Source organism: Cynara cardunculus, unplaced genomic scaffold, assembly GCF_001531365.2.
Source record: "Cynara cardunculus var. scolymus isolate 2C unplaced genomic scaffold, CcrdV1 Un_Scaffold_5542, whole genome shotgun sequence".
Taxonomy (NCBI): Eukaryota; Viridiplantae; Streptophyta; class Magnoliopsida; order Asterales; family Asteraceae; genus Cynara; species Cynara cardunculus.
In genome coordinates, this window is record NW_020202458.1 from 8,459 (window position 1) to 27,983 (window position 19,525).

The 19,525-nt window shown below is 36.6% G+C and overlaps 1 protein-coding gene across 8 annotated transcripts; it reads right to left on the reverse strand.

The window, feature by feature from the left end:
• Nucleotides 1–2,309: 2,309 nt before the first annotated feature.
• Nucleotides 2,310–19,286, reverse strand: LOC112504420 (DNA helicase INO80). 8 transcript variants are annotated; one of them, XM_025108357.1, is made up of 24 exons: nucleotides 19,169–19,285; nucleotides 18,947–19,036; nucleotides 18,701–18,717; nucleotides 18,108–18,462; nucleotides 17,594–18,029; nucleotides 17,293–17,493; nucleotides 17,017–17,127; nucleotides 14,462–14,877; nucleotides 14,261–14,369; nucleotides 14,092–14,172; nucleotides 13,846–14,018; nucleotides 12,481–12,606; nucleotides 11,854–12,015; nucleotides 11,704–11,761; nucleotides 9,340–9,570; nucleotides 9,061–9,207; nucleotides 7,103–7,657; nucleotides 6,030–6,290; nucleotides 5,573–5,680; nucleotides 5,339–5,433; nucleotides 4,833–4,989; nucleotides 4,020–4,217; nucleotides 3,345–3,494; nucleotides 2,310–3,011 (listed from the first exon to the last, which is right to left on the reverse strand). In XM_025108357.1, exons 1-24 carry the CDS (start codon nucleotides 19,228–19,230, stop codon nucleotides 2,778–2,780), a joined length of 4,533 nt encoding a protein of 1,510 aa, XP_024964125.1. In that variant the 5' UTR covers nucleotides 19,231–19,285; the 3' UTR covers nucleotides 2,310–2,777. The 8 variants fall into 8 exon arrangements, with proteins under 8 accessions (XP_024964125.1, XP_024964127.1, XP_024964130.1 ...); XM_025108359.1 differs by having other exon boundaries at nucleotides 18,701–18,776; nucleotides 19,169–19,256; XM_025108362.1 differs by having other exon boundaries at nucleotides 17,594–18,024; nucleotides 18,701–18,776; nucleotides 18,947–19,240.
• Between the last annotated feature and the right edge of the window lie 239 nt (nucleotides 19,287–19,525).

The following is a 19,525-nucleotide window of genomic DNA, read 5'->3' on the forward strand; positions in this document are numbered from 1 at the left end:
AGTATGAATAACGAGTAACATTCAGTATGAATAACGAGTAACATTCAGTATGAATAACGAAGGTGAAGTTAATGAATTATTCATGATGAATGATACAACATTCATGATGAATAACGCATAATCATGATCCATGTTAAATTGATTTCATTATTCATGTCTTCATGATGAATATACACATTCATCATTATTCATTATGAAGAACTCATGGAAGCAAAGGACAAGTGTCTCGTTCTCCTTTGTCTCTCGGTTTTCATTTGAACTCACCTCTACATGCACACACACACACACACACACATATATATACATATAGGCAAATGATTGTATGAGACAGGGAGTTAAGATAAGAAGCATAAGAAGAGATCTGGAACCTTGATCACCTTTAATCTCAAACTCACCCATGAATGCTTGATACGAGGACTGCTCTGGTGTATCTCGGTGCATATCATCTTAATGTGCATCTAAGGGTGGATATTCCTCCTTACGCTTTTTACCTTAACTCTCCTTTTCACCGGAACTCAACCCTATATACACACACACTGACATAGTTAGAACTTTAATAAATTGTATCATATAAATTTTCGTTGAGACCGAGGGGTATCTTCATCCCTTGTTTCTAACTAAATCTCCACTCTCATCTCATCTCTAGTCAACTTGGGGATTCTATTAGATTCTCCATCTTGTACTAGTTCTTTTTCATCTCTAATAGAGTCTGGAAAGAATAAGATGTACACAGACGTTTCATCTACACCAAGCCAGCTAAATACCACTCTTATTGTAAGCATTTTTTTTTATGAACAATTATCTAATTAAAACTAAGGAGTCGTTTACCAAACACTTACCAGGTAAGCGCTTTCGAGTAAAATTTAACACTATCATTTACTTATCAGGTAAGATTTTAGTCCACCAAAACGGTATCTTATGCAAGAGTCATCGTCCTCACTTATTGTCTCCCTCTTACTGGGTAAGATTCTTGGTCCTTACCACATTCATCCGGTAAAGTAATGTGACTTGATGTTCACTTACCCGAGTAAGCGTTTGGCAAACGGCCCCTAAGGGTTCGTTTAACAACACAAATTTGGTAAGCTTTGACATAGTAAGTGAGGTTGTTAATCCTTACTGGGACAACATCTCGGTCAACGACATTGTGGCTGAGAGTACGTGGGTAAACAACATTATTCTTAATTGGTATGCACAATTTATCTGGTAAAAGCAGTTGTTGTTCAGTAAACAGGATTTAAGGGTGCGTTTGGTATACTTGATATGACAGGACAGAACAGAACAGAACAGAAACGAACCGAACCGAACCGTTGTTCCATGTTTAGCAACGGATATATGTAGAACATGTAAAAACAGAGTGGAACAAGCAAAACAAAGTGGAACAAGCGTGTTCCACCCCCACCCCATGGAACAAGCTAGAATCGACTTGTGTTTTATCAATATCTATATTATGTTATAAAGCATTTGACAAAAACTCTTAAAAATTATTTTTGTATGCATGAAATACTGTTTATTTATGCATATTACTTAAAATTCAGGATTACAAGTAAATTGTACGTAAATACAACTTATTAAAGCTTCATATTTGAATTCGTGTAACTAACTGCAGATAAAGATAATAAAATAGAGGATAATTATCTCATTTTAAATATAAAAAATCTAAAACATAATTAAGATAATCATTGAATTATAACAAAATATTTAATTATTATCTTTATAAAAATTATATTATTAAATCAGAAATAAAAAAATGAGAAATTTTAAATAGTTAGTTTGGTACTAATATTAAGATTTTGTTTCCAATTTTTTATGAATCTTTATATTTATAGTTTATTCAAAACTAAAAACATTATCGTTTTCTCAAAACCACATAGCACCGTATTATTACATCGACTGAAACAAAAACAAAAAGAACGAACGACTAAAATCGAGATATATCTCGCTGCATTGTGTTTTATCAAATACAATCTTAAAATAAACTTTAATCATCTTCTAAAACATCAAGTACGTCTTCTTTTTTATATTTTATTTGTTCTCCTTAAATTTTCACTTTATTGTCCTCAAAATATTACTTTTATATAGTTTTTATATTTTGATCCATTTATATAATTTATTAAATATTAATAATAAAAAATATGTAAAATAATAATTGTAAACTTTTAATATAATAACATTTTAACAAAAACCTTTTAATGATATGTAAAAATATTTATTTTATTATAATTTAATAAATTATAAATTAATTAATATATATATATATATATATATATATATATATATATATAAACAGTCATCACATGAAGACGTAGCAGTGACCAAACATATCCATCTCCATTATGCATTATCCCCCTTCAACCAAAACAGAATACATCAAATTCAAGTTATATTCATGGAGTAACATTAAAATTTGAGCACTTCCATTTCATGTTTCAGAAAATCCTTTGCTTTAACCTAATAAATCATATGTACACTCGATTCAACTCTCACTTCTACCCCCAAGTGGAGTAACGATGAATTCAAACTAAACGTACCCGATGTATCCCACTCAGTCTGGACCCCCAAGGGTAGGGAGGTTGTTTTCGTGAAAGATTCCAGTTTGGAATGACGAAAAGAACATATAACCTGTACAAGACTATCGTACGATATCTCCATTCGCTTTCCGATCATCATTCCCCGTCCAAAAAGTTGTGAGGCATGTCAATCAGAGCCAATCGTTCGTTTTGGTTGCATCTTCATATACTTATAACCAGCGGTGGAATCGTATAGATGTGGTCCAGGATTCATTCGTGTTCAGCCATAACTACCGGAGCTGAAAATACTGGTTCAAGATTCTCGTTTATGCTCTTTGTTGGTCTTTTGGTTCTCTGGGGTGTCTGCTGGTGCATGTTGGCGTGTGGAAGCCGATCATCGGATTCTGATCCCGATACTATTGTATTGGAGGCCAAAGAATCGAGCTTTTTTGGAGCTTTTTGAGGTCTTGGTTTTGGAGTTCCTTTTTCGCTACTAGTTTTTCTCTGGAAAAAAACAGGTTGTCAATAGGTAATAAAAATACGGTAAAATGCTAGAAATTTAAAAATAAAAATAATGGATACCCGGTCTGTCCCAAAATAAATGTTCTCAATGTAAAATCACACAGTTTTGGAACCGTGTGATTATTACATTTCTTAATTAACTAAATAACAATTTTACCCTCCATCTCACACATTAAGGATAGAATTGCAAATTCGATACTTACTTTGGAAAGTGGGCATAAACTAAAATAGAAATATAGACATTGATTTTAGGACGGATGGAGTAGATAATGGTAGTGTCTTTGTGAAAATCATGGGAATCGCAAGTCTCCGTACCTTCTTACTGGACACCGGTTTCTCGGCAGGAGAGGACGTGTATACATCTGCAGGAGATTCAGGATTCATAAGATCCTCTAAGCGTGCATCACCTTCTGCATCTATCCTTATAGCTTTAGTCCCGCCTTTTCTTTTTTGTCGATCTTTAACCTAATTTTGAACAGACGGGGTGCATGATAGTCAGATCATATAATAAATTGTCCTTTTCGATTAGGGAAAATTGCATTAAAATGCAACGTACTATGTTCGAATTCCAATTTTGTGTATTGTAGTTTCAAAACCTTCATTTTTTTAATTCAGATGTGACATCTCAAACATTTAGGTACCAAGTTTACATTCAAGAATGCATCAAAATGCAATATACTTTGGTCGAAATGTGTGAGATCACATCCGAGGTACCAAAATTAAGGTTTTGAAAGTTCGATACACAAAATAAGAATCAAACCAAAGTATGATGCAGTTTCATGCAATTTGCCCTTTGGAATTTTTAGCTTATAACATCGTCAGAAGAAAAAAGAAAGAGCAATTGACATATTAAATCCTATCATTTTTATTCACATAGTCAAAGTCCAAAGGTTACTTTACAGGCAATCCTGTTTTTGAAGTTGAAGTGTTAAGAAGACAAGAATGCCCTTGGATATCATTTTCAACAGAAAGAGCAGAAGTGGATGATACCTGTGCTGGAATTTCTTTTAGCTTCTGCTCCATTTGTGCATCATCTATCAGCAAAGAAATAACATCTTCAGGAGCTAATATGTCACCCTGTATATGACCACCAGTCATGACTAATTGCTGGACAGTACTTTTCTGGCTAGCTCTGTGTAAAATCTTTTCTTCCACTGTTTCTTTGCAAATTAACCTATATACTGTAACCTACATCATGAAATGGAAGACTCAGTTATTAATCCCAGAACCGATGAGAATATATTGAGGTTTAAGTGAAGCAAAATGATGCCAAATATAATATTAGCAAAAGTTACCACATGGAGAAGTGTATAAACAGTGGTTAATTGCTGATAAAAGTCTACTAATCATTTGAAATACTTCCTCCGTCCCAAAGTAAATGTCCACAATGAAAAAGGCATACAGTTTTAGAGATGTGTAATTATTACACTTCTTGATTAACTAAAAGACAATTTTAACCTTAATAATAGAGGGAGTAATGAATTACTCCATTTCATAATCAAGGTTAAAATTGAAAAACAGGCACTTACTTTTGGAAGTGTACACTTATTTTGAGACAAACCAACATAGGAACATGGCACTTCGTTCAGAACAGAGGGAGTAATTTACTTAGAAGCTTGTCACACAGATAGATACCTCATAAGACACTCGAGTTAAATAAGGGAAGTATCTTTCGAAGATAATTACAAGTTAAGGACTACAACCTATCAAACAAGAGAGTCCTATAAGACCTAGAAGCTTGGTGATATGGCTTGAACCTTATCTGATATAAAGGCAGTAAAAGTTCATCAAGAGAAAACTAACATCTTTAGTCTGACCCAACCGATGAGCCCTGTCCATTGCTTGTAAATCCAATGTCGGATTCCAATCACTTTCATAAAATATGACTGTGTCAGCAGCAGTCAAATTGATCCCAACGCCACCAGCTCTTGTGCTCAGCAAGAATACAAAAATATCACTCCTACAAGAGGAAAACAAGTGTTAACCAAGCAACATGTATATCTTCTAGGAAGAAACTCAGAAAACAAAATACTAATAACTGAAACATATAATCCAGCATGCACGTTAACAATCCCTATGAATGGACATTCAAAGAATGCACAGTTATATATAGAGGATATGATTGAAATGAAATAAAAATATGCATAACCTACATTTGGGTTTACAAGTTTGTTTTAATAAGGTAAACTGAAGTGATAAATTTGTAGCAATAAAATTTCCTCAAAAGAAAAGTAAACTAATATTGGGAGATTTGAAGCAGAAAGTGAAGCAATAGGGAATAATTATAATAGATGATATAATTTTCTCACCGATGTTGGAAGTCTTTGACCATGTCCCGACGGTCCATTATGGTAGAGGATCCATCAAGCCGTAAGTATCTGTATTTCCTATAGTTCATGTAATCCTGCAAGCAAATGTAAGAGAAACCATCAAGAAAAGATTTTCAAAATAACTCGGGGAAATGGCAAATAAATATGTCCAATGAAGAACAAGCAACCTTGCCACTCACTAAGTATTTTAAAACCTTATGGAGTTTGGGATACCTCAATGATATTCAACATCTTGGTCATTTGTGCAAACAGGAGAACACGATGATTTCCTGCACGCAAGCGTTTCAAAAGTATATCCAATGTTTGAAGCTTCCCCGAGTCCTAAAGGATTAATCAACATCAATTCAAGTTAGCAGAATCACCAAAGATGGATCAAATATACTCCATCCGTCCCAAATAAGTATCCACATTTCTATTTTTGTTTGTCCCAAAGTAATTGTCCACCTTCAAATGTAAGTGCCTACTTTCCAATTCTATCCTTAATAATGAGATAGAGAACTCATTGCTCCCTATATAATTAAAGGTAAAATTGTCATTTAGTTAATTAATAAGTGTACTAGTTGCACATATCTGAAACTATATGCTTTTTCCATTGTGGACAATTATTTTGGACGGAAGGACTATAAGCAAACAAGAAGTTTCAAGCAGATGGAATATTAGATGTTTGTACTGTGAGCATCTTCGCAGGATCAAAACTCTGCATAGGAGGACATGAACCGAAAATCTTGTGAGTCAGCTGGAGAGCAGGTTGCAAAACAGGTAGTTCATTGTCAATTTCCTGTATCAGATGGTGAGGAGCACCATCTGGCTTTTTAGGTCCATTACAGTCAGACGTGCGTCCAAAGCCAACCAATAACCTCTTAATCCAAGGATGATGTAGCTCCTCAACCTTCCTGTAAGCAAAATCTCTGTCTGGACAGTCCGTATCAATCTATCAATCACATTAGAAACCACGTCAATAACGTAAATAATTTTTTAAGACAGATGATATATTCAGACGGCGATACCAGGGGAGCAGATTTGCCCCATGTTCATCACCATTGATATATGAAAATACTTTATTATTGACCCTCAAGGGTGTGTTTGGTATAGGGGACGGGACTGGACAGGATAGAATAAAAACTTATTTTCCCGCATTTGGTGCAACATTAAAAGGACAGGACTGAGTGGGAGAAAAATGCATTTTTTGTCCCACCAAAATAGGTGGAACAAGATCAGGGAGACGGGATAAGATAGTAAATTACTAAACTACCCAAGTCAAATTAAAACCCTAAAACCATTCACAATTCTTTCACACGCCTACCTCACTCTCGCTAGTCCAGTCCCGTCCACATGCCATGCACACGAATTTATGAGCACAAGTCAAGGTATCTTCGACTTAATGATTTCTCTCTGTTCTCTACTTATCAATGAAATTGAAATAGTTGTTACTACTGAACATACATTAGACGGCCGTTATTCAGTAGTCATATTGACTGATCTGCGAAGTCACATGCCTATGGATAAACCAATTATTTAGCAATTGCCAAATATGTCTAGGTGCACCTTCAATAACAGTTATTGATGCTTGAAATTCTATAAAGCAAAATGTTCCAAAGAGAACTGAAAAAGTGAAGTGATAGCTTCAAGGGATAGATATAATAACATTGTATGCCATGATAAATAAAAAAGGAAAACAGAAAAGGAGGAAAAGAGCAGAAAAGATTTATGTATGTGTAGATATAATTTAATAATAATACTTACAGGAGGTGCCCTTATCTGCGGAATGAAAGAGAAAGCTGAATGAAGAAGTCGAACATTGGATGCAAGCCTATCCTGATGTGAGAGGACCAACGCCTCAAACGGAGCATCCCCAGGTCCAGTTGCAAGTCTCCTCCTAAGAACATTTGTTTCCGACTTGGATGGCATTAGTAACATTTTTGTTACTGCTCTTACTTTTTCCTTTCCAAGATGATTGTACTCAATATCTTTATCCTCACTTTCCATTATGAAGTCCACGACCCCATCCGAAAAATGCCAATCCCATCTCTCAATAGAAAACAATAACCTCTCCATCAAAGAAGAATTTGCTATAAACCCTGCTTCTGCTGGTGACAGATCAATCAATCGAGTAAACCCAAATGTTCCATCTTTAGTAGAGGGCCCATGTTCATCTTGCTTAAATATGGATTGATAAATGTTTACTGGGGAGAATATGTTAAAATGTTTCTCAAGAAATTCTCTTTTGATATTATGCTTTCCTCCTGATAAAAGAACATCTGAACTTCGCACAATTTCTTGGTATATTAATTTCGGTACCTGCAAAAAGAATTGCCATTAACAGGATAGAAGTTAAGAGCTATGGCAAACAAAAAACAAACCAAAAAACACATGTACGTGCATTACAGAAGGCAGTCTTTGATGAAATCTTCATATGGCAAAGACAGTTTGGGAAGGATGATACACAAGGTGCGAATAAATTAATATAACTCCCTACAACCTCGGCTCCTTTAATATGGGAGGTAACTCAAGATGCCATAGAAATTATCACGCAAAGTTGGTTCCTTTGATGTTCTACAAGTACAAAAACATGCAGTTGGTATTGCCTGCCTTGGTAAACACTAAACAGTGGCCACTTAGAGTGTTTGTGGTGTAGTTTAGGGACAAAACCACAAAACGCACTGCATATGCGGTTTGAGCATTTTCCCAAAACCGCAAACCACAATGCATATGCCTCAAACCGCAAACAGGAACAGTTCATTATTGCAAGGGAAAGACTAGCCTCTCGAAAAGCTAGATATCCTTTCATTTTGTCAATCAATCATCAGACTCAATGCTTTGAGTTAGTATTTGATCCCTTTTTCGGATTTTGAATCTTAGCAAGCTGTATATCCACCACTCAAAAAGTTCAGTGAAGAAGTCTATACCAATATGACCACCTTAAAAATTATATAGCACCGTCCAGACACCCTCACTTATCATAACTTTTCTCTCTTTCATCACTAGATTCATCAACACTTTAAAACAACAGTGAGACACTTACATGGCCAAAATTCATCAACCCATCCTCCACAAAGAACTTCTCAGACCTCTCTCTTTGGTATTGGATTGGGATTTACATGGATTGTTTGGTTTGGTCTAATAAATTTGAAAAAGCCAACAAAATAATAGGCCGTACAAGAAAAGAGCCATTCCTGGAAGTAAGGACGAACCCAGATAATTATATCGTTATTGAAACAAAATCTGAAGAGGAAGACTATATACCCATCAAGAACTATTGGATCTATCCAGTGTAAAGAATATAAAAAGACCTTTTCATTCAATGTGATCAAGGTTGATCACCACCACAGGAAAAAAAATGAGGATAATGAAAGCATAGACAACACTAATTTTAGATCTGCAGTGATTTGCAAGAAATGTGGTACCTAGTAGTAGAAACGGTAATAGCTATTTGATGATAGGTATTAATTATGATTTTATGTATAGCTGGCTCTTCAACTGAATGCAAAACACATGGGAACTTTATTCTATAAATGGAATTCAACTTGGAAAACAGACTTGGCGGTCTGACTGGAATCCATAATATGCACAGTTGCCCTAGCACATGATTTTGGTCAATTGCCTTTTTCTAGCATGGCATTAACAAAATAGATGCTAGTTTTGTGGACTCTAGGCCAGGAGTGAAGGATACCAGAATCAAACAAAACAAATCAAGCAATTACCTTGTATGTAATAGGATTTTTACTCCCAGAGTAGTATACGTCCTCCAGTTCCCCAAACGGAGGTGGAAGAAGTGGATTCGGGATATCACCAAAATAGAAGTATGAACTTCCTTCGTTTCTCTCAAATAACTCTGGATGGTTGCAAACCTGTCACCACAAGGTATGAAAGAGAACATGATGGCTCAAACAGAACTAGAAAATGATACTCGGGGGATTAAAACGATGATAAATGTGTTTCAAAAAAGAGGGCAAGAAGAAAAAGTAAAGAATAAAAATTGCCTTTCTCAATTGGATGACGATGTTCATCAAGTTCATAAATTTCTTTTCATTAAGTTGCCCGCGGTTACTGTCAAACAACTCAGCAAGAGATATCTTGTTCTTTATAGCTTGATAAAAAGCCTGTTGCCTCGAACTCAATTTGCAATGCACTGTAATTTCTGTTTTCCCAGTTAACTCAGAAACGACATCCTTCTTAACACGCCGTAACATGAAAGGCTTCAGAATGGCATGCTGGTGAAAAGTAAAAAAAAACAGATAAGGCCAAAAGTATTGTGAACAACCTCATGAATATAGAAGCCTTAAAATTCATATGACTAAACCAGTGCTACCAAACAGTATGTGAGGTCCATGCTACGAGTACAGGTGCCAGGTAAAGTTAGTTGCTGATACGTAATTAATGAGGGTGGTTCAATTGGTACATTATCTGCATAAGTGACACATTGAAGTGCTATGATAATATCGTATTGTATGTGTATGTGCACCCACAACTGTAGTTCCTTTATAAGATGTAATATCACCCCATACATGATTAAGATAACTGAGACGTTGAAGACAAAGCAACACAATATGGTTTTATTTGTACATGTGCATGCCCACAATCTAATTTCCCCTTTCATATGTATCTTAAAATAAAAGATATACCCTTTGATCGTGTTTAAATTAAGATCGAGTATTTCCATAAAGAGTATTACATTTTCTTTGGCCAACAGAAAAGAACTTGAAAATATCAACGCACTGGACATACCTAATATATTATATCGACTTAATGGAGCTACACTTACTTTATCTCCCCTGGCATCTAATTACTCTTATCTTCCTTGTCTTCACATTCACAAAGGACACCAAACATCATTGGGAACAAAGATTAAAACTACACTGAAGATCAACATGATGACACAATGAAAATACAATATCATATGATTCTAATTAACGACTCGCATAAAATCCTATATTTTCTTAGAATGGTCAGATGATGGTAAACCCCCAAGGTGGCGTTTGGTTCAACGGGAATCCAATGAAATTGGAATGGTCGATTCCGTTAATTACCGCCCCATCTAGGCCACTGCTGCCATCACCACCATTGTCGTAATGGCCGCCACCACATTTAATAATAATAGTAATAATAATTATTATATTGTTATTATTATTATTATTAGTTTTATCATTGTATGGTATTTATAGTTTAAGCAATAAAATATGAAATGTCAAAGGGGGAAGTTTGGTCATTTATCATTATTTTATTACAATTCCGAAGTGATATTCAGCGAATCAAACAGACAGATTCTAAATCCTTTGACACATTCCTTTCCAATTCCTACCAACCAAACGCATGGTTAAACCTGGTCAAATTCCATTCTGGTTCCTTCATGTTTCAACTGCGGCTGATTCCGTTCTTTGAACCAAACACTACCTAATTCTTTGTAAATTCTCTTCTACATTCTTATTTGGCATTTGCTTTTAGGCTGCTCCAAGCCCGGTTTTGGTGAACAAGAATACCAACAATTTGGGTCATATAGCGGGGATCACAATGTGGAATGGTTATGTGAGAATCAAACAACATAGGACAGAGCATCTGTAATTCTGCAAAGGACAAGATATCTTACTGAATAAAGCACACCCTAGTAGTTTTCATAAGCGCATATGGGTACATCACCAGACACCCTATACTCAGGAAGAACATAACATAATTTCATTAAACAGAGGTAAACGTTACTGTAGGCCTATACATCATACGTCATTACATCTGGTCTACTTTAAATACAAGAATCCATGCCAAACAATCACTTAGAGAGAGGAGAGACAATCGCTATTGCTTTATAGGGTTAACAATGTGGCTGTGGTGATGCCACATCTTAATAATCCCTTATAAATTTCTATAAACAGGGTTAAAGTAAATCATCTTACGGTATTTTGAGAAAAACTACATCCTGGACATAAAACCAGTGGTGAACCCAGAGACACATGAGAAATTATTCCAGATTACGTAGATACACTAATCATGACAACGCTAATCATGACAAGAAGTAATAACGGCTCCTCACCTATAACTATTTGTGTTACTCCCAGAAACTACCATCAACACAACAGTGACTGAAGAAAGGACAATAACAATAAAACCACTAAACAAAAATCTGTGTGAAAGAATATGTTCCCGTCACATATTAAAGAATTGACATTATTCTAACCAATGAGCATTCCATTCTCATCTTCAAAAGTAATCAGACACAAGTAGAGATAACCAAATAAATCATTGTTCTGTGAAAACGATCCTCTCAAATATAATAATGCATGAACCAGGCAATCAACAATCAAACCTAGTAATTAGCCAGTCACAAGAAAGTAATAAGAAAGAAATCTACTTACCAATCTGCTAAGTTGGTGCTCGTTTAAAGTCCCACCATGTTCCGCATGGTTTTCAATACTGATGCATACACGGTGAAGCATGATCAGGGAAGCAATTCTTAGCTCTCTATTGTTGGAATATAAAGGAAATACAAGTCTTAAAATCGTTACCCTTTAGAAAACCACTCGTTAAATTGTTCATGGCTGTCAAATAGAGTCGGCATGATGAAATGAAGGAGGGCCCACAACTCAGCCATGTTGTTCTGAACAGGTGTTCCGGTCAGAAGCAGACGGTTTCGACAATTGAAACTGAGTAGTGTCTTCCATCTTATACTGTAAACAAAATTAAACAAAATACTATGAGAAATATTTGCAAACCCTCGACCACAGGTGAAACTTCTAATTAGCGGCAGAAGAATAGGAAGAGGAGTGACCAAGTACATTGGAATAGCCAAAAAAGCATGCCATAATTGCGTAAAAATGTACATGTATGCGTCTCTTATTAAATAAAGCATCACATGTATGCTAGCGAATACTCAAGTGTCGAGTAACATGCAACATCTACATGCAATGATGCAACAAAAATTTGGTACAGTTTCAGAGGCCCAAGTGCATCCCACCCTTGTTACTTAAAACTAGTGGGATCCACCGTTCAAAATCTAGAAATGTTGAGCACAATATAATTGATCACTTTAAAATTGACAGACCCATGTATGTTTGAATTTGAAGTAGTTTATACTTTATGGCATATGAATCTACCGCCAACCTGGACAAACTATTTCAGACTGAGAATCTTACCTGGTTGAACTTTTGATTGCCTGAGCTTCATCTAAGACCATATACTGCCATTTCACACGCCTGAAATACTTCTCATCGGACACAAGGAGTTGGTAGCTGGTGATGAGAATGTGAAATCCAGCATCCCTGAAGACTCAAGTTGTAGGAAACAAATAAGAAGCTTGCAATTCTCTAAAACTAGTGAAAACTGAATCGCTTAGTGTTATCTTACTGTTACCCAAGGAATGCACGGTTAGTAAATCTTTGGTTATTGGTTAGAAGACAATATAGAGGGTGTGCTTGCTTGGTTATTTACTTTTCCCTGGTTCCTATTTCATCTTCCCAAATGCACTTCTTAATTTTTCTGTAAGTGGTTTAACCTGTTTGCTTATAAGAAAAAAATATAATGCAGAAAAACCACCACCCTAACAATAAACCAAAAAGATGGGTTGACTGTAGTCAGCAATTCACTTCAATCCGTATGTTAACACAAAGTAAATAATCTGCTAGGGAAGGTGTGTAAGCATTTGCTGATTATAGGAAGTCTAAAGATTTGCACTATTTTAGAGAAATCAAAATCGTTAATAGGTATTGAGACATTCCAAAAGGGGGGCATCTCCAAAGATGGTGCAAAGGCTTTATGTTGTTTGTGTGTTCTTGTGGCCAAAATACCTGGATGCCCGAAAAGCAATCTTGTTACTTATGCTAATGGCAATGTGAGGTGATTTTGCATTTTCTTAAGCAAAGTTTACCTGCTTACAGATTCCAAAAGCTGCAACTAAGACAGGTATAAAGCCATTTCATGGTACTTTAACGTTTCAGATTGTCTTGGCAATACTTTGGCAGAAAACAATGCAAGGATATTGGGGAATTATCTCTTTCATCATAGGGTTATTCAATGTTTTTTTCTTTTTTGTTGGTCAATCTATTGGTCTGGACTTGGACAGTGTGGTTAATTAATGCTTTGCTAGGCTCTTCCTTTTATCACTCTACTTAAAAATCAAATATGAAACTTCGTACACCTTAAAGCTCATAGGACGAAAAGAGATCTTTTAGTCCCTTTTTTAACCATGTGTTCTCGCATCTAACTTCCTTTCCTTCTCTTTAATAAATACTTCTGCACATAAAGTTAACATACATGGATACTCCAATACCACCAAAGGCTACTAGCTTTTATAACTTAGTAAAGAAGTTCATTTTGCAGATATCTGAACCCTGTCACTGTGAATACCTTCCTCTGACCACAGCACAATAACAACAAAGACAGAAACACAAGCAGTCTGGAGCACTGTGTTTATAACTATAACTTATAATAATGAAAACAAAATAAATCAATATAAAATATATATAATAGGAGAACCCTGGTGAATGGTGACAGAAGAGTACCTACGATAAAGACGCTTTGGATTGATGTTTTTCCTAAGTATCGTCCGCTCTTGAATACCGCCCCAATAAGGAAGTGTTTTTAAGTCGGGGCAGAAGCGACCAATTTCATCAGCCCAGTTGTTCAAGACAGAAGTAGGTGCAACAACCAGAAATGGGCCCCATATATTTTTCTCCTGCAAAGCACAATCATTGCATGCTATTATAACTAAACAGTAGAGGTCAAAGATTATCAGGTAGTTTACTTACTTCAGCCAAATGAGCCAAGAACGCCATTGCTTGGATAGTTTTCCCAAGGCCCATCTCATCAGCAAGAATCCCATTTAGACCCTTTAAGACAACAAAGTCAACAGCTCAAAAGGACAGTAGGAAAGAGGAGTGAATAGGGAACATATGTCCTCCTGGGATACTTTATTACCTGTTCATAACAATTCACCAGCCACTGGAGACCTTTTAGCTGATACTCTTTCAGAGAACCTTTAAATAACTCTGGTGTCTGTACTGAGGACGCTACTGGCATAGTTGAGCTGAATTTTTTTAGAAAAGGCACCCATATAAGTAGACTAAACTCCTGAGGAGAACACAGAAGAACATACTGAGAAAAGAAAAAAGAACATACGGGTGCAACAAATCTATGTTGCTAGATCCAGCAACTGCTTGTTCAGGGTCCTCAGCAGCTGAAGCTTGACGCAACCTCGAACATTCGTCATCAAATGCACTAGTGATCATTTTCTGCTTGGAGACTGCATCTTGGGCTGCTTTCAGGGCTTCCATTTTCATTTCAGCCTCTTCAGGATCTTCTTCTGCACCTACTTCTGAAGAACTCATAATTGCTTCTTGATCATCCCCTTTGTCCTTTTCAACTAAAATCCCAGGCGGTTGGGAAGATGGCTTATTCTGCATGAAGTGACCATAGAGTTCTGTTTGGGACAACAGAAAATTTAACCTCTGTTGTTGCCGCTTGGCTTCACGAAGCTCCTGTTCGCGCTTTAAAGCTTCGGCAGCTTCTTTTTCTTCTCTTTTCCTCACTTCGGCCTGAAGGAGAGAGATGAGTACAACTGAAATCATTCCCCAAGCAAAACATTTCCCAAAAGAAACAGCATTCCATTACAAAATGTTTTTTGTCAAACTAATAAGCGTAAATTACAGCAATTGTCCCTGGATCATTCCTAAATGTGCAGATTTGTCTATAAAGAATTTGTGTTGCATCTTTGGTCCTCGAATGAAGAATTTTGACTGAATGAAGTCCCTTTGCACGTTACCTTAAGCTGCCCTCTCTTAAGAGTTAAGAACATCGTGAGCAATGAACATGCCTATTTAACTTAAAGGGTGCATTTGTCAACTCCTTGGTTAGCCACTCTTTTTGTCCTCCAGTTAAGAAAGAGAAAAAGAAAATCTACATTCATCATCGTCATCTCCTTAACAGCTGACCCTCACCATCCCCATCTCTGCCCACTCTCTCACCTCCATATTCATCCACTCTCTGCTCTTCACACGCAGACACAACATTTCCAGCATCTTCTTGAACATTTCTCGAACGTAGAAAGTGTAAACAAACTCACACACATATGTGCACACTTTTCACACACATCAAAGAATGCAGCTGAAACAGATTAATACCCATTGTTTGCAATTTGCAAGCATTACTTAGAGAAGGCCATATCTAGCAGCATACAGCATTAACATCGACGAATGGCAATAAGAATGAAGGACTGGAAGTATTTCTTATACTCATTAAAGAAAAAGAATGGGGAGAATAAACAACAAAGTGTATGTGTGGTAAATGAGTATCAAAGTCTGTAAGAAAAAAAATAAAGGCAATAGCTGCAGTCTTTTTTAGTTATCAATTTGATCGTAGTTGTCCATATTATTACTGAGAAGGGGGTGAATTGAGTCGAAACTTTATTGACAAGGGAATGAATATCCAAGAATTGAACCGGAATCCAACAGCCAAAAAGTGTTCAAAATGCCCCTCGTGAGAACTCACTTGACTGACACCAGAATTGAAATTCTATAATTAGCCAGAGGGGGATGATAAGGGGGCTTTCAAAGAGGATGATGAGGGAAGGGGGAAGCAACGGGAGTGGAAGGAGGTGGTGGTGTTTCACCAAGGGGTTGGAAGCGGGTGTTAAGCTGAGGGAAGGGGTCAATGTTTTTATTAACATTTTAACATAAAGAAGTTGCTTAAAGGGAGGGAATGGGTTTTGCTATCTGTTTTGAAATATTTTGCATTTCTCTAACACATGTGAAGACAGGAACTACCTGCTACCACCAGGGTGAGTACACATCAAAGTCAAGAATGATTTGTGATTCACTCAAATAAGACTTCAATACTCTAGCAACAAGCTCCACATTCTACTACAGAATAATTGTTATCAGAAAAAATTGGTGTTGTATCAAGATATATATCAATGTATCTTAATAAAGAACAATTCTTGGTTGAACATCCTTGATCCTTCTATAAGCACTTACTAAGCCAACAACTCTAGGCCAATGAACAAAGAAAAACATTCAGCTTCCAATTGAAAACTTATGTCGTTAATGCATTATGATCACAAAAATAGTTTGTTGACAGCATGCTTTGTGATCAGTCAATCATCTTACTAAGCCAACAACTCTAGGCCAATGAACAGAGAAAAACATACAGCTTCTCCTATTCTATTGAAAGAAAAGATAACATCTATTCCATTTGACTAAAGCTGCATATGTATAAAAACCTGACAAGTCAGCAAAGGTATTAGAACAGTTTTAAAATACTTAAATGATAATAAGGATTGGAGGACCAATCCGGAAAACAGAGTTAGAATCTATGACATGTGCTCATTATATCCTAATATCGGAGATGAGAATTCAGGTGAAAATATCTATCCTAATTCATAATGGTGCCCACATTGAAGTTAGTACCCATCTGTTCTATCCAAATAGAATGCTCTTCTATACACCGAGATCCTTTATTGTAAATACTTCAGATCATGGGAAATCAGATAACACAAAATCAGAGAAGGTAATCAAATAAACACGACCTTTGGTTTTTACACTGCAGAACTACTGAATAGATTTCCTCATAAATAAGCAAGGCATTCATGGTGTAAACTGTAAAGAACACTTTTCGATCTTCTTTATAAGATTCATGTTGGCTGTTATGCCTAATAAATTGAAGTACAAAAAGATTACCATCTCTTTATCCACTCTCTTCCAAAAAACCAACATATCTCTTGCCAGCTTCCTTGTGCGGATTGAAGCACCCCTCATCAACTTAAGTGATCTGCTCACTTTCATCTTCACCTGGAAGGAAGAAACAACATCTAAGCATGCCAAACAGAAATAATATCTGAAAAGCTAGCACTCAAAACTATATGATGGAATTTTGACCAAAACTTGTAGATACAATACAATATGAGTGGCATAAAATACTGGGACGAAACCTGATCTCAGAGCTTATGTACCTACCTCTCTTTGACAGTTCTCAGAAAACCTCTTCGCATCAGTTAATTGCTTTCTATGGAAGTTGATAAAAAACCTATGATGTTTTGGTATGTCTTTTCTAACCATGTTCACCCAATATTTATCAACTTTATCCATCTCCTCTTTCTCAACCATAGATGGATCTTTCTTCTCCTTTTGCTTCTTGGGTAAACTGCGTTCGATGATCTGGGGGTCAAACAATTCAAGAAGCATATGAATAGTGTGAACATAAGTCAACAAACCCTAACAAACAATAAAAGGCAGCATCTAGACACAGAATACAAACCTCGTATGTGTCCCCTTTCTCTAACACCTTCACATAGAACACCTGCAACACTCCACTTTCTGACATGATAGAACGCCTAAACCCTCCGGCTGCTCCCTCCGGAGCGGAATATGAATCCAACGCATCATCACTGACTTTAAGACTGAACTTCTGGGGGGAGTTATTCAATGTTGGGGAACTTAATCTTGCCCAAAGAGATTCATACTGGGGTTTAGGCTCACCCATCCCTGGTCCACTTCTAGGGCCAAGCCTTTTGTCAGCAGACATCATTGAAGCTAATGAGCCCAAATCAAGGGTGCCTGTAAGGTAGAACTCCTCCACTCGGATCTCTGACGTTCTAGGCAAGTTTAATGAGGTAGCCAACATCTCATAAGTTGGAGGAATCTTGTATGTGATGCCATCGCCAATGTCCAAATATGCAGGTTCACAAACTGACCTGAGTATTAAAGTAGACAGCTGAGACATAGGGCATATGAGTATCATAGAAATCATATACACTTCAAACAACACAAACCTGTCCATGCCATACTCTGGGGCAAAATCTGCCTCTTTGTAGTGCCCCAGATTCTGAGGAATTGTTTCAATCTTGCGTGCTCCTCCTGAACGGCCATTCACTATTTTATGGTCCTTCGATCCAAGGCTATTCTTCATGCCAGACGTTCCATTTCGGTTGGAGGCCGAAGTTGGCAAATTATTACTTTTGTGCCTTCTCTTGTACTTATGAACATGCTCCCCAAGCATTGCTCTATATTGTTCCTCAGAAAAGTAAGTGTCGGAGATGTCATCCTGGTCCTCATCACTGCTATACATGTTTCGCCTCTTTCTTTTTTCCGACATCATTCCATTACTTCGGTCCGTCATTGGTCCACCTGCTCGTAGCCAACCCAAGTTCAAGATGCACATTTAATCTATACATTATCAAGCCCTAATAGTTCAACTACTGGATATAACGTAATCAATTCAAGCAACAGTAGCCATGTTTTTTTATGTATCAAATTACCAAATACTGAAAAGAATGATCCTTTTTAAACTCACAATTGTAATTCTACTTGATATCTATTGAGAACCAAGTGAAAAGGGGAGTTGAAAAGACGAATTTATGCCTACCTCTGCTCTCACCCTGACTGCTATTTGCATAATAATCAAACTCGTCACCATGAGGCAGTTGAAATTTCGTCAGAGACTACAAATACAAACCCAGCAAGAAAAATAAAATAGAAGAACCCATAATTACTCGACAGAAAACCTAGCTTCCAGTAAAGTGAATCTACCTAGCAACAATTGAATAAAACAACAGCAAGATACAATTGGAAAAGCTGCGAAACAAAATTCAAAAAGAGCCCACATACATACCTCAAGATTGAAGAGATTCGAGTAGTTATACGAGTTCCTGAGATTGCGATCGGATTCCATAGGGTGTTGTGGTAGTTGGAAAGCGGCACTCTGAAGAAGAAGAAGAAGAAGAAGCACAACAACAAGAAAAGTAAAACCGTAGGTTTGTGAATAAAAACATCGAAGAGCAGAGAAGATAATGAGGAATTTTATTTGGGAGTAGAGAGAGAAAAAAATAGAAACCCTAATCCTGTTGGAGAAGAAGGCGGAGGAAGTGCGCAGGATAAGAAGCTACGGGTTGGCATTGCGAGTTGATTAAGGTCCCGCTGCTAACGTGAGCAGGTCGTGCGTATGGATTGATAACGTGAGCCTGGGTATTTCCTTTTTGAACCAAAGAGCTTCCGGTCTCTTTATGATCAACTCCTCTGCCTCTCTGTACACAGATTTTCTCAAAACAGAGATGGTTGAGATTAGTTAAGCTACAGACGGGTCCACTGTAATTTATTTGTGGTAAATCTTCGATTGCATCCACGTGGTTAAACCACCCGTTGATTAATAAAATTAATACAAAATGGTTAAAATTTATATCGGCTCTTTTTA